This window comes from Solea senegalensis, linkage group LG1 (assembly GCF_019176455.1).
Source record: "Solea senegalensis isolate Sse05_10M linkage group LG1, IFAPA_SoseM_1, whole genome shotgun sequence".
Lineage (NCBI taxonomy): Eukaryota > Metazoa > Chordata > Actinopteri > Pleuronectiformes > Soleidae > Solea > Solea senegalensis.
The window spans coordinates 3,448,509-3,462,656 of NC_058021.1; the positions used below are offsets into that span (position 1 = coordinate 3,448,509).

General features: G+C 41.9%; 1 protein-coding gene across 1 annotated transcript; it reads left to right on the plus strand.

Annotated features, from left to right (window-relative positions):
• Positions 1 to 13,540: 13,540 nt before the first annotated feature.
• On the plus strand, positions 13,541 to 13,810 carry LOC122779002 (dynein light chain 2, cytoplasmic-like). Its single transcript, XM_044041189.1, has one exon. The coding sequence runs from the start codon at positions 13,541 to 13,543 to the stop codon at positions 13,808 to 13,810; it is 270 nt and encodes an 89-aa protein (XP_043897124.1).
• Positions 13,811 to 14,148: the final 338 nt, after the last annotated feature.

Consider the following 14,148-nt stretch of genomic DNA (forward strand, 5'->3'; position numbering starts at 1 on the left):
ATCTTTGAGATTTCCAATCTCAAATATGTAATTTAATTCACTTCATATCAGTTCAGCAAATATTTTTTGGTGAATATTCTCATGATTGTGAAATTCTAATGAGAGTTTGAATCACATCAGAGAATGTATCTCACGTTCACTGAGGTGTCACTTCTCACACAGAGGAATTCATTTATTCATGGACGTGATGACTTTAATTACAACCAAAGATAAGGATGATTCACTAAAATAAGTACACTTATCAACACGTCAGAGCAGCAGTGTCAGCAGTTATATATGGAGAACAGGATGTTCCTGTGCAGGGCGCAGGGAGGAGACGAGCAGCAGTTATTACTGCAACTCAATAAAGATGATTTATGAATTCTAATGAGTTGTTGTTTCACAAAAGGACGGACCTGAAATATTAAAGCGTCAGTGACCTCCTCACCAAGTGTGGCTGTTTCCAAACAAATCGCCGGTCAACGTGAGGGCAACTTCCACCGAGCATCGCCAACCTGTTATCACCATCCATCTGCAGCAGGTGAAGCTCATTATGGCTGGAAATGAGATGAGTGGAGTCGCTCATACGTCACTTATTAGGATGAATGTGACGATGGGCAGAAGACGGACAGCAGCTGTTTGTTCCTGAGGTTCGTTTACGATCAGAACAATAATGAAAACGTAAAGCTCTTCTCTACACAGGAGAAGATGAAAAAGAAGAAAACACAGCTAATGCAGTCAGTCATACAGATTTTATTTGCAAAAGCAATCAATAATTGAAAGTTTCCAAAATAAACAAAGGTCAAATGATTGAATACATAAAATAAAATGAGTCAACAGTAAAATTTTAATGAAACAAAATATTAAATTATGGAAGTATGAGATAAAGAAAGGAGTAAATTAAACTACACAAAAGCCAGACTAAATAGTTAGGTTATTAGGTTAATTTGCAGGGAATCATATCTGAGTCCATGAGCAGCAAGTCAGTGTACGTGACATCCTTTGATGGAAGTGTCACACAGGAAGGTGGAAATGTGCAACAGAGGAGGGAAAACGTTTCCCCTGTGGTGACGGAGACAGAGACGTGTCATTTCACGGTGAAGACGCAGATTAAAACAGATCCAAATCCTCAGATGCATTGGATTTGGTGAAGGGAAGAGAAGAAGTTGAACATCAGTCCTATTTGCCTTTGTTGGTCACTAGAAGCTGCTCTGATTCATTGGCTTCTATGGCTTTGTAAAATTGTAAAAAAAAAAAAAAGAAAACCCTCTGCTCTGTACATTATGTTCTGGATACATTGAAATTGAAAAAAACATCTTTATCACACCAGGAGGTGTTGATGGGAGTCAGTGGTGCCTGAAGGTGTCACACTGTGGAGGTTTAATAGCATTTATTATCACCTATGGAAGAAACCTTCATCTCATGTGGACCTTAACTTTTCTGGACAGTTTTCACACGTACATACAAAAGGCTTCTTCTAACGCTACGACAACCAAACCATTAATATTTATGCACTTACACAAACATACCTATGGCTGGTCTATTCACATAAATCCTCCTAAGTGTATTGGACACTTAAGCCCTTAAGCACACTTTGCATCACCATAATTACGCGATGATTTGTGCTATCGGAAAGATTCCAACAGTTTCTGAAAGCTGAGAAGTTGCAGAAGACAGTTGGAAAACATGTACTTAAGTGGCCTGTTTTTGGACATTTTTGGAGACAAAGACTCAATCAAATGTTATGTTAAATGTTATCATGGACAACTACAGTGTTTTTTTTCCTCAATGAACTGTTAATACACTATTTTAACATGCAGATGGACATTTTGAGGCTCAGGTGTTAAAGGGTTAAGATATTAGGGCTGGACAGGGGTGAGGTGGTTAGTGCTGGTGCCTCACAGTAGAAAGGCTCTGTTTGAATAGTTAGATATTCCCACTTTTGAGTGCATGAGTATACGACTTCCACCCACAGTCCAACAACATGCAGACTGTGGTAATAGTTGACTCTAAAATGGATTTTTAGGTGTGAATGGTTGTTTGTCTCTGAACGTGGGTCCTCTGGTGGACAGTTGACTTGTCCAGCGTGTGTCCCTGCCTCTCCAGTGGCCCCACTGAGACCCTCAAAGGATCAACGGCATAGATAATGATAGATGGGAACTGAAGTGATTATCACAAACAACAGTCACAAAGAGGTGACAGTGTTAAGCTGCCAGGTGTTCCTTTCATTTCTTTTCTCCACGCCGGTGCCGCATGCCGTCACCATTTGTTTTTTTCGTATCAGAGAATCAAAGAGGAAATGAAATGCTGCGACGCCTTTTCTGCTACAACATCTAATGGTCTCACAGACAGATCTTTGTTGTGCTGCCGGCAACATGATCCATCATTACCCACCCGCATGTGCATGTGCATGTGCACACACACACACATTCTTGTGCAGTTATCTTAGTGACGACACACATAGACATAATGCATTCCCTTGCATTATCCTAACCTAACTTAAATAAGCAACCGTTTTCTTCTGAGAAAGGAATTTGATGAGATCTTTGGTTCAAAACCTTCGATAACGGATTTTCTTTATCAGCAATATCCTGGCACAAGGAGGCAAATGCAAAGCATTTGGAAAAGTAAAATGAGTTTCTTTTATTGTGAGGTTTAAATATCTTTTCTACTGAGGAAACTGTCTGTTGCCGCTGCTGCTCTCTGGCCTCTGATATCACACTCTGTCAGCCACGATGCAACAGAACCACAGAGCGATAGCTGTGCTCTTAGAGGAATGCATAAGGAATGCATTAGATATCTGTGGTGCTGCCTGCAGATGCATTTCACGAGCCTGAGCTCTCTGACAGTCTTCAGGATTACCTCAATGGGAAATTCTGATTGGTTTAAGATTTGAAGCCCCCAAATGCCAGCTGCTCTGGGGCTGGAGGGGTGAGTTATCAGCTTAAATCCAATGCCGGTGACTTCCTCAGCCATGTGGCAGCAGTCACACTGGCCATCACGGCTCTGATGGAGCAGGCATGTGTGAAATAACGTGTAGAGATCAGATCCGATCCACGTCCACAGAGAAACACCAGCAGACGAGTGAAAAGACGGTGTGGTTCAGGAGCGCAGGCTCGTTTGCTCGATGTCAGGAGATGCACGGTGACATACGACACACCACACACCACACATCACAAACACAAACTGAGAAGATTGCATTTACATGGCAGTGGGAAAAAAAAAAATCATCAAATCTTTGTGTTGGCCCAGCTAAAATCTGAGCTTTGACACAGAAATAACAGAAGAAGCTGCTTCACAGGAGAAGAAGACAACAGTGAGAAGCTTAAAAATGCTTTTGCAGATATTAAAAGATTATTTGAACTGTCAATTATTCTACAGTGCTATTTTATATCATAAATATATGTGGGTCCCTCGCTACAAAGGTTCATTCATTTTCCTTCATCTTTCTTTTATCATAAACACCACATTGTTTATTATCCTACACTGTGATCATTAGTATTTATTATACCTTTCGGTGCATTTATATATATCTCTCTACCGTGCTTTCAATTTCTTTATGTCCTATTATGGTAGTGACCTGCTGAAAAAAAAGTTACCATCTATCCATCTGTCCACCCCTACTGACCTTTATCCTGTGCATCAAGTCAAGTATAAAAGATCTCCATATTCTTCTTCCCAGTAACATCTTCCAGCTCCTTCTGGGGGATCCTGAGGCAATCCCAGGCCAGATAAGACAGGCAACCTCTCCCGTATGTTCTGGGTCTAGCCTCGGGCCTCCTACTAAGCAGGATTGCTTGCAAGGACCTGCTGTGCAATCACAGAAGCCATGGGGATTGACAAGGGGTCAGGGTGCAGTATAATCCTGATTATGATGGTAGCTGGTGGTGTAGCTGCTCGCTAACAAAACTGTACGTAGTTTCCATTTTTTGTGCTTTTGTTCAGATTGAAATTTAAGATGGAAAATCTGGTGTACAACTACAGGGTTTTTTCCTCAATAAAAAACGTTTTTACTTCATGCAGTAAATTGTAAATAACAGCCAGATATTGAAGGTTTTACTGGAAAACTGGGCAAAATCACTTTAGTTTTTATGGTTAAAATAAGCAATAGAGTCCTTATAACCATGAGCCTGAATTCCCAGCCACTTGCTGCTTTTACTCTGAATGATCATCCAGTCTGGATGTCACAGATCTTGCATATATGATGAAATAACTTTTTCATTAACGCTGAAATTACATGGAAGCGTTTTTTTTTGCTCCTCCACTGTAGAACTTTCCGGCCTCAGAGAGGCTGTCGTGGCAGCGCCTCAGGCCCAGAGTCAGGCTCTGTCAGAGGGGACAATCATTAGCTGTTTTCCCCTGAGGAGCGTCTTCCCCTCAGCGCCTGTTCCACTTCAACCTCAGCTCTTTGTGGCTCACGCTGATAAGGCCAAGCTAATATCGACTAATTCTTGGGCTGCATGGGGAATGATAAACACATGCAGGCTGAGCTGCTGTCCTCTCCATCAGCACAACAGAAACTGGAATCTAGCCTCCGGCTATTGTTATTCTACAATGGAGGATAGTGTACGCACAGCTGAAATCCTGCCCAGGTGCTTGGAACAAAACACGAGGCAGTGAAAGGGTGACAGAGCGACTTAATGGTTACAATAGCTGTGCCATAAATGAAATGTCATGGTTATAAAGCCTGTTTCAGCCGGTGTCCACGCTGCCAAAACATCCTTGGGGAAGATACATCTGTCATGTAAAATCACAAGAGAATACGCTTTCACCTGTAATATAACATATAATATTATTATACGCTATATTACATATAACAATAATAATAATATTATAAGTAATATAGCATATAATATTATTATATGCTATATTACATCTAACAATATTAATATTGTAAGTAATATTGCATATTATATTATACAAGTCACACTTGGCCACTATTTTCTCACATTTTTTAATGAGTTAAAGTTTAAGAATGTGCTTCTTGAATGTTTAACATTTGCTGGTAATTAAGTTAAATTATATTCTAATCTTACGTGAACACGCCTGCTGTCTGCTGACAAGGCTGATTTGATTCTAAACACTTATATTAGGGCTTTGAATTAATAAATGAAGTCACTCTAATGCGGTCATCAAGACTAGATAGGTGTAACTACAGACCATTAACTTCGACTCAACACTGCACGATTAGCGATGGCCCTTAATGTGGCCTCCATGAGAACGTTGGTGTGGGAGTGGATAGGGTGAGGGAAAAGAGACTGGCCCGTGTTCCTGGTTTACAAATGAAGCACTGGGTCACAGTCCTTATGATTTCAGTCACACACGTGTCTCTCCATTTGTTTTAAACTTTAATTGTGGGTGCATGTGGGTCATAACATACAGAAGAGATGCTGCAGAGTGAGACACATGGAGGTATGGAGGATAAGTTTGGCTGCAGTCATGTCCTCCGATTCCTCAATTCCTCAGATTGCCCACACGTTGCTTGTTTTTAATATATTGGAGCAAACAACCTATTTACCATTACCATTTAAACAAGAACATTTCAAAATAGATCCACCTTCAGAACTATCATTTAAAAATGTGATAAGACTCATGCCCACATTTCATTTGAACATTTTATAGATTATTTCTGGAGGCGTTTTCTACACAGAGCTAATCTGACGCTTTTAATCAGCTCAGGGTGAAGTTGAAGTTTTGTCTGAAAATGGAATTGCTAATCTGATGGGTGTACATAAATATACTAATGTCAACATATATGAGGGAACAGAAAAAAAGCTGTCATAAGAGCAAGCTCAACAGATCGACAATGTGTTTGAAACAAATTGGCTCAATTTAGCTTTTAGAGGTGTCTGTTTGACAAACAGCTTCCACTGTTTACCTGTGCTACTAGTCCTGCAGCCCTGATTTAACCCAGGTTAACCTCCCCAATCACACAAACACACAGAAAGACAATAGCATTTTTTCAATGTTTCCAGTAAGATTGAGTGTCGTTATCTGTCTTTTACTGCAGGAATTTCTGTGAGGTGCAAAGATCCAGACACAGACAGTCACATTTGTAAGAAACCTCTGAAGTCCTACTTCTACTTATAAGACTAGAATCCACTCCTGAAACTTTCTGTGGGTTTGCTTTTGGGTTTTCATGTGTCTTGCTTTAGATGTGCGGTGTACGTCTTCCGTCTTCTCTGGTATTAGATCAAATGCGGCACTCACTTTGACTGTGAACACTGAGAAAAGAGATAGTTCAGGAAACACTGGAGAATGAGCCACTGCATTCATCGCATCAAAAAAAGTATCACTGCAGCCCTGGACTTTAAAGCAGCTAAGGTCTCTTCACACTCCTGCCATCGAGGAGTCAGGAGAACATCCTTATGTGACTGGAAAAAGTGAGAATGAGCCAAAACAATAAATCTCTGAGCCATAAAACCAAAACAATAAACAAACAATAGGATATTAGTGTTTCTCAGAGCTGAGGGGAACTCCAACTCTTAGACTGATTCATTATCAATACAAGAGAAAGTACACAGAGAGTGTCAACATTAGCAAATGGGGCTCATTTTCACATCCACATCACCAAAATCCATGTGTTCTCTATGTGAAGACACTGAATAGGTTTTTTTCCCTGCGGTGACCTCGGCGGTGATTGGACAAATGCAGCAAAAACGTCACTTTCACGGAAGCTCAGCTTCTCTGGGAGTCAATGGAGCGGTGGGCTGGCGTGGACGCTGGGCTTCTGCATGAAAACTGTCCAGTTTTTGATTGACAGCGGAAACTTTTCTGCCTCAGCCCTGAGTGGATTTTGAAAGCGAAGTCTGTTGACAAATAGCTGGTTGATATAGACCATTTTCATTTGTACATATACGCTATAAATAAACTGTGTTTTCTTGTTCTAGTTGTTCGTTTGCAGAATTCATGAATAAATAACTGGGCCTGAAATGAGCTTCTGATGCCACTGATGGACTCGTACAGCATTTGGGGACATTAAAAATGTTGCATATGAGAAGAATTATAATCATTTCATTTTATAGGAAAGCAAACAAACACAAACCATGACTCTCTTTGCCACCACTCTACCTCTCAGTACTCCAACTCTAGACAACAGATCAAAGTCTGCAGAAAGTTTTTGATGGAGAGTGACAGACGGATCAACAGGTGGAGCATCTCCTCTACGCTCAGTGGTTTTGTTTCCACTGGGAGAATCTAAACTTAGCGTCTGTGCACTGAGCTGCTGCAGATAAGAGAGTGCAGCGAGACGCATGTACGTACGACGACGCTGAGGTGCTGACACTCGTCTCTCTCTCACGCCGCCACTTCCTGTTGGTGCGGAGACAAAGAGGGAAAAAGCTACAGCTCCCACTCAAACCAGTTTGAGCCAACACTTTCTGTCTGACGCTCCTGATAGAATCCAGTGGAGACTGGACTCTTCCAAAGGGTTATCAGCAGCAAACAGCAGCACCGCTCTCAGCATCTACACTGGAAAAAAAGATTAGTGGAAATTTACATCACTCAGAGACACTCTCTTGGCATATTTTCATTTCTCTGCTTTAATCCTGCATTATTGGCAGCATTATTCTCAGCTCCAGTGTTAAACCTGTTCATTTTTACCCTGCTGTGAGTCAACAAAAACACGCACGCCCCACATGTCGCCCTCAGCTGGGTTTGGCTCCAGCAGCCCTGCAACCCCAATGAGGATGAATGAAAGACTCCACTCAGGTATACTTGACCAAGGCAACATGCTCTTAACCCTTCCTGTCGCTGAGGTCAAGGTTTGAATGGTCTTTTCAGGATTCTTCCATCACTAGATTGTTGTAAGAATTGAAAGCTATCAGCTCTTCAGGGTGAAAGAATTCCATCTCAAAGCTAAGCTAAGCTTCTTTTTCTTTCTTTCTTTTTTTTTTGCTGCAGTAATTTAGGGGAATTTAGAACCTGCAAATCTAACGATGACAGGTCATTCAGAATGAGCAGTTAGGGACAACAAGTATGTAAATCCCAAACTAATCTTTAGAAACATAATTGATCCCACACACACCCGAGACTCATGAATTAAACCATGGGAGATTCACTCAACAATGAACAACAGTTTTTCCTCCATAGTGTCAGAGAGACGGCTATTATGCAAATGACTCCAAAAATCAAAGCGTGTGATTTTTGCCACTAGAACTTGTTGACAGTAAAGGACCGGTGAGGTGGAACTTGTTGGGAGTAATCAGGCAAGAAGCTCGACGCCGACGCCGTGGACAAATTTAACTGAGCATGTGAAATCACAACGTGTCATTCGTTCCTGCTTTTATTCGACGGCTCAGCGATCTAACCGAGCGTGCTATATTAACAGATGCTGCAACAATCTGCAAGGCTTGTTTAATGATTTCATTCGGGGGGGGGCTTCAAAGGCTCCGACAACACAACAAAAGCAAAGCATGAGCAATGACCAATCAGCCTCCAGGAGAACGCCACAGAGACGCGCGTTACTCGCGTTATTCTGCGAAGTGACTACATTTACTGCACGCGTTGAAGAGTGGCGATACACAGTTAGCACTTCATGCTAATATGCTGTATTAGTTTGCCCTTGATGGAGAAGTCTGTGCCTTCAGGCATGTTGGATAACATCTGGTGCCTGCCACTGTGTGACACAGTTGCACCCAGCAGACACTCGTGAGCGCTGCCGTCCAAAACCACAGAATAGCAGAATAGCACGCGGCTGCAGATGCTCTCATTGATACCTGAGGATATCTAGAAGGATTTCTCTCCCTCAAAGCTGCGACATCAAAAGGGAACATCTCCAAGGACTTTTATTTCCAGGAAATGATTTACCTGGGGAAAAGAATTCTCGTTAATCTGTGTGGTTTAAGTCATACGAGCCTTGTCCGTCCACTCGTCGTACATTCTTTTCTTTTGCTCCATATGTTTGAAATGACCTACATCGACATGAACGAGTTCTTCTTTTGTTGTCTTCTTAAGCTGCAGCTGCAAAACGTGTTCCACCGATCAAAGTCCTGACTCGCCAGTAGGGTCTTCATTTGGTCAAAGTTTTGCGTTGAGGGAAAGGTTTCAAGTTCCTGCAGAGTAAACAATTTTTGGGACCATGAATGAATATTTAAACTGAATAAAACATCTGAAACATTGTTATTTGTAAAGCCAGTGTCTCCCTTTTCTCTGATGACATATCATGGTCACTTTATGTTTTTAATTCAATGCATTTCTTGCATAAAGGACCAAAACTCTGGTGGTTTCCAGCTCCTTCCTCCTCCAACACTCTTTCTGTCTCTTTGTCTTTCAAGGTGAGACTTGGCATTTTGCAGCCGTTCGTCTATTGAGTCCACTGGAAACCTATTACTGTAGAAACCTGATTAAAAGCACACAAGAGTGCATTTCTTGCCTCTCAGGCACGTAAGAGCATCAAAGCCCGAACTGCTGTGGTTGTAAATGAATGACTTTTTTTCCACAGGAGTCGTTAAGAGACAGCACATTTGAACATCTGACTTCACATAAGTATGCTAATGCTTCACATGATCGTTGGAAAAGTGGCTAAAGAGGAATAAATAATACAGCGATACATGCATTAGTTTGATTGGAAATTAAAGCGAGGCGCCGCGAGCGGTGACAGGGGGAGAAGTTAACTGCCGATCCCCGTCTCACTCCGCGGTTTGAAACGACGCTGAAGTCACCATCAAGGGCATTCACAACCGTCGAGCTCGATGACACGCGTGCAAAAATGGAGATTCAGCTAATGAATCAGAGGTCACCGGATTTCACAGTGAAGCGCGTTTCGGTGAGCGGAGACGGAGAGCGGAGCGATGCCGAGCGTCACATTAGCATTTATTAAACGGAGAACTGGGACCATGAATTCCAAAAGACGACGGGTGGGTTTAGTCAGGGTCAATTTACTCCAATAAGTCCTTCAGAAAATGAATATTCAGATTTGCACGTTGCATCCAAGTTAACTGCCTGCAATAACAGATTATTTATGAACCGGCCTGAAGCAGTGCAAATGCACATGTCAAACGAGACCAGCTTCACTGCGTGGATTCTAGTGGATTCAAGTAATTGACTCTGACAGCACTGCATTGGCTCCACTGTACATAGTCGTTGTCAGTATTCCCACTGCAGGGTAATTAGTGTCATTATAATCCTCTTTGAATTGGAGCTTCATTTCGAGTTGATGACTAATAGACTCGTCTTTTCCAGATGATGAGCTTTTGTGGGCATGAAGGAGTAAGACGCTCAAACGTGGTACTTTCTGTCTGTTCAAGCACCCGTAAAACAATTAACACGTGAGCCTTGTTTAATGAAGAAGAAGTTTGACATGAATGGGAAAACATAGCTTTTTTTAGGATCCCCGTGTGTTTGTAGGTTTTCTCCAGATTCCACCCAAAGTCCAAAAACATGCAACATGGGGATTAGGTAAATTGGTGGACTGGCGATCTGTCCAGGGTGTGCCCCACCTGAGATGGGCACAGCACACCCCGCAACTCTCTGGTGGAGGATAAAGTGGTAGATGATGGATGGATGGATGGTTTGGAACATGCAGAATTAATGGTATTCTGTGTTTTGGTTCACACTATTCTTTGTATAGTTTGAGGAAATGAAGGCGATGATAACTATTATCACATTGTAACAGTGTGAACATCTCAGAAACACATAGGAAATGAACTGAACAGTGTCATCTCACTCCATCACACTCATCTTCACACAGTCAGAGCACATTTAAACTGAGTGCGACCTCCCAAGCAGCGTTGTACTACTTTGTAATGCTAAACAGTTGCAAGTCAGACTGTGCTGAGTGCAGAAAAGATCTAAGTATCAGATTCTCCCTTCTTCATTTGATGAGGCCCCTGGATGAGTGAGCTGCAAACAGCTCAGTGTGTGTGTGTGTGTGTTTGAGTTTGCAGAAATTACAGCAAGAGGGCAAAAGGTGTATTTGAAGGAGCTGCTGTGTGGAGGAGAAGTTTGTGTGTATTTAAAAGTGTCGATGAACTTTCTGTGTCTCACTCTAGGACAGTTTTTACTCACCTCTGCTTAATGAAATCCAAACAAATGTGGAAGTATTACTTTACAGACGAGCAAACAGGTAACGGGTTTCATTCCGGGGAAAAAGTTTTCACAAAGAAATGACATACTACTCGATGAGTTTGGTGACTCGTGTTTGGAGAGCGAAGAAACTATACGCCTCGTTTGCAGTAAACGAATCATCACGAGCATCTAATCGAATACAGAATATGAAAATCTGTTTAACTCAATTTGGGTTTTATTTTTTGTGTGGCACTAAATCCCGACACGGATTAATAACGTAGAGAGAAATCCACTTGAGTGGCAGTGGAGAGAGAAAAGTCTTCCAACAGAAATAAAGCAGCAGAAGCACGTGATGTTATTCATGCTCATAATTGACCACGAGGATGAGCAATAGCATGAAAGAATGAATGAATGAGTGAATGTGTGACAACACAAACTGCTAATGCGACACAGGAAACCTGCAGAACTGCACAACCGTCTACAACCTTTTTGTGACATTGGAAAGTTTGCACAATTATTGGTGACTGCAGACTCACCACAGATCAGGACGTCTTCTTTTTCTTTTTCTGCAAGTTGTAATTGTGGACAATTGGGACTGAAAATGGTGTAGTGTGAACATGGCACACTTGCCAAGGCCAAGCAGGGTTAAGAAAGAGAGAAAAGATTGGACAGGCTGCCAACAAACAAACAAACAACTATTCACAAAAGCTAAATCTGGATTAATGTCTCATGCTGTCTCTCTCTCTCTCTCTCTCTGTATGACCTGGACCATTCGTCTTTTGAGCCAAATGGTCCTTGAACACATCTCAGTCAAGTGGAAGGATGATTTCCTCAAGTGTCATCATGTCGACCACTGCAGTCTGAATGTTGCTCTCAGACGTGACTGTTGGCGGTTTGACCACAGATGATCTCCTTCAGCTAAAGGTGAAGGATGTGTCAACCGAGCCGGAGCTCTTGTTTGTGAGGACAATAGATGCACACTTGAGACGATGGGTGAAAAGTACACGACTTTCATGAAATCCTTCATGACATCCAGGGATACAAACAGAAGCCTTGTGCATTGTTTTCCTCATAATAACGGCTGCAACCAGACCAGATCTTTAGCTTGATGGAAGACGGTTTACCCCACGGTGAGAAATGAAGTAATACATTGTTTTTGCATGAAATTAAAAACTGGGGGGGAACAAAGCTTGATAAGTGGTATCCTGTAGCAACGAATGAAGAACTATGAGCCGCACATTTTATACCCACAGGCGGTTTAATGTGCTCTGAATAATGCAGAAACAGCATTAGATGAGCAAAAGTACAGCAGGAGACCTTTAAAGCACAAATTAAAAGGATGGAAACCAAAACAAAGTCGAAATGAGATATCATGTGAAATGAGTCTGATGACTGAAAAGCTGCCACAGGCACTGAAGTGTTTTAAAGAGAACATCAATGTGTGTTTCACTCATGTCGGTGGAATTGTGATGGCATTCATTTGGAAATGGGCTTTCTTCACCACTGACAACATACAACATTTAAATGTGATGAATCATTTCAGGTTCACAGCTGAATGACCCTTATTGGCCAATGGTCAGTGAGTGAGACGAGCTTTGATCAAAACTGCACATCCTGCAGTCCAAAGGCTACAATAATAGTCTGATTAAGGATATTTGACATCAAAGTTCGTCCTGTGCAGATCTCATTCTACAGCTGCCGTAAATGACAATATCTATAATCTTTATTTAGCTGTCATTCCCTCCAAGCACAAAGGTACATTTAAGACATTTCAAAGACATCTACAGAAATAATCCTCAGGCAAAAGTCTTGGTGCCAGTATATGTGGATGACACTCAAATGTACGTATAGCTCCCTTCATTAAATGATTTTTTTGTAAAATACGGAGGATGAAGCAGTAGATAATGACAACTGTCTCAAAAGTTGTTTTAAGATGGTGTTTTCATAGTTTCCCGCCTGTTTTAACAGTCACAATAAAGCATCACAAAGGCATTTCATCATCTTAAAACATCACAAAAGTCAAGAACTTTGTCATTAAACAAGACCTGGTTTTGGCATTTCTTCATGCAACTGATCCACTTTTAAGTATATGAAGCGACAGAAACCTTTTTTTTTTAGAAGGACTTTTTATAAATGCTATAATATTAAGACTGGTGGAAATCAACTGGGAAGATTTTCAAACTGTGCAAGGCATCGTCTTACACCTCTGTGTACATCCTGCTGTCAATAGACAAAGAAGAAAAAAACTGCCAAAAACGTACCATTATTGGTGCTTTTATCACCATTTAAATAGTTTACTCTTTGACTTGACTTTGAAGTTAAAATTATCAAAGGACAAATGCAATAGTATGTCATAAATCTAGCATCTTTTTAAAGAAAGGTAACAACACTGCAGGCTAATACTTCTACAGTAAGCTAACTGGTGGGAAAGCTAACGGAAAATCTAGCTGAGCCGCTCAGAGTCTGCGTGGGTCAAAGATCAAAATCACAAAGATCCGAGAGGCAGCCGCTGCTTTCACTTCTCACTACTACACAGACCGGAGACGAGGCAACCATGTCCGACAGAAAGGCAGTGATTAAAAATGCAGACATGTCGGAGGACATGCAGCAGGACGCCGTGGAGTGTGCCACACAGGCCTTGGAGAAGTACAACATCGAGAAAGACATTGCGGCGTATATCAAAAAGGAGTTCGACAAGAAATACAACCCGACTTGGCACTGCATTGTCGGGAGGAACTTTGGCAGCTACGTGAGTCACGAAACCCAGCATTTCATTTACTTCTACCTGGGTCAGGTGGCCATCCTGCTGTTCAAGTCCGGCTGAGGGGGGCGCGCGGGGGGTGAGGGGGGCGTGATTTCTCCCCATCGCCACCAGACGATACATAACCAACTGACTTGACTCGACAAAGGCACTTACCATTCCTTGGCGTGGGGCTGCTGCCATTTCAAGGGAAAAAAAGAAGAACATGGCCATGTTGGATGAGACCAAAATCCCAGAACCATGGCAGAGGGTGGACCCCATCAAAACCCTTCAATCAGCAGTGGAGACCAGCGGAGGAGCTGTTTTTTTTTACCGGACGGGAAAAAAAAATAGAACTCAACTCAAAACATCGTCAGAAAATGAAAAGAAAAGCGATTCTCAACAAATTTCTCCACCGACTT

Excerpts from the sequence above, each read along its gene's own strand:
- LOC122779002 (XM_044041189.1), top strand. The coding sequence starts at position 13,541 with ATGTCCGACAGAAAGGCAGTGATTAAAAATGCAGACATGTCGGAGGAC.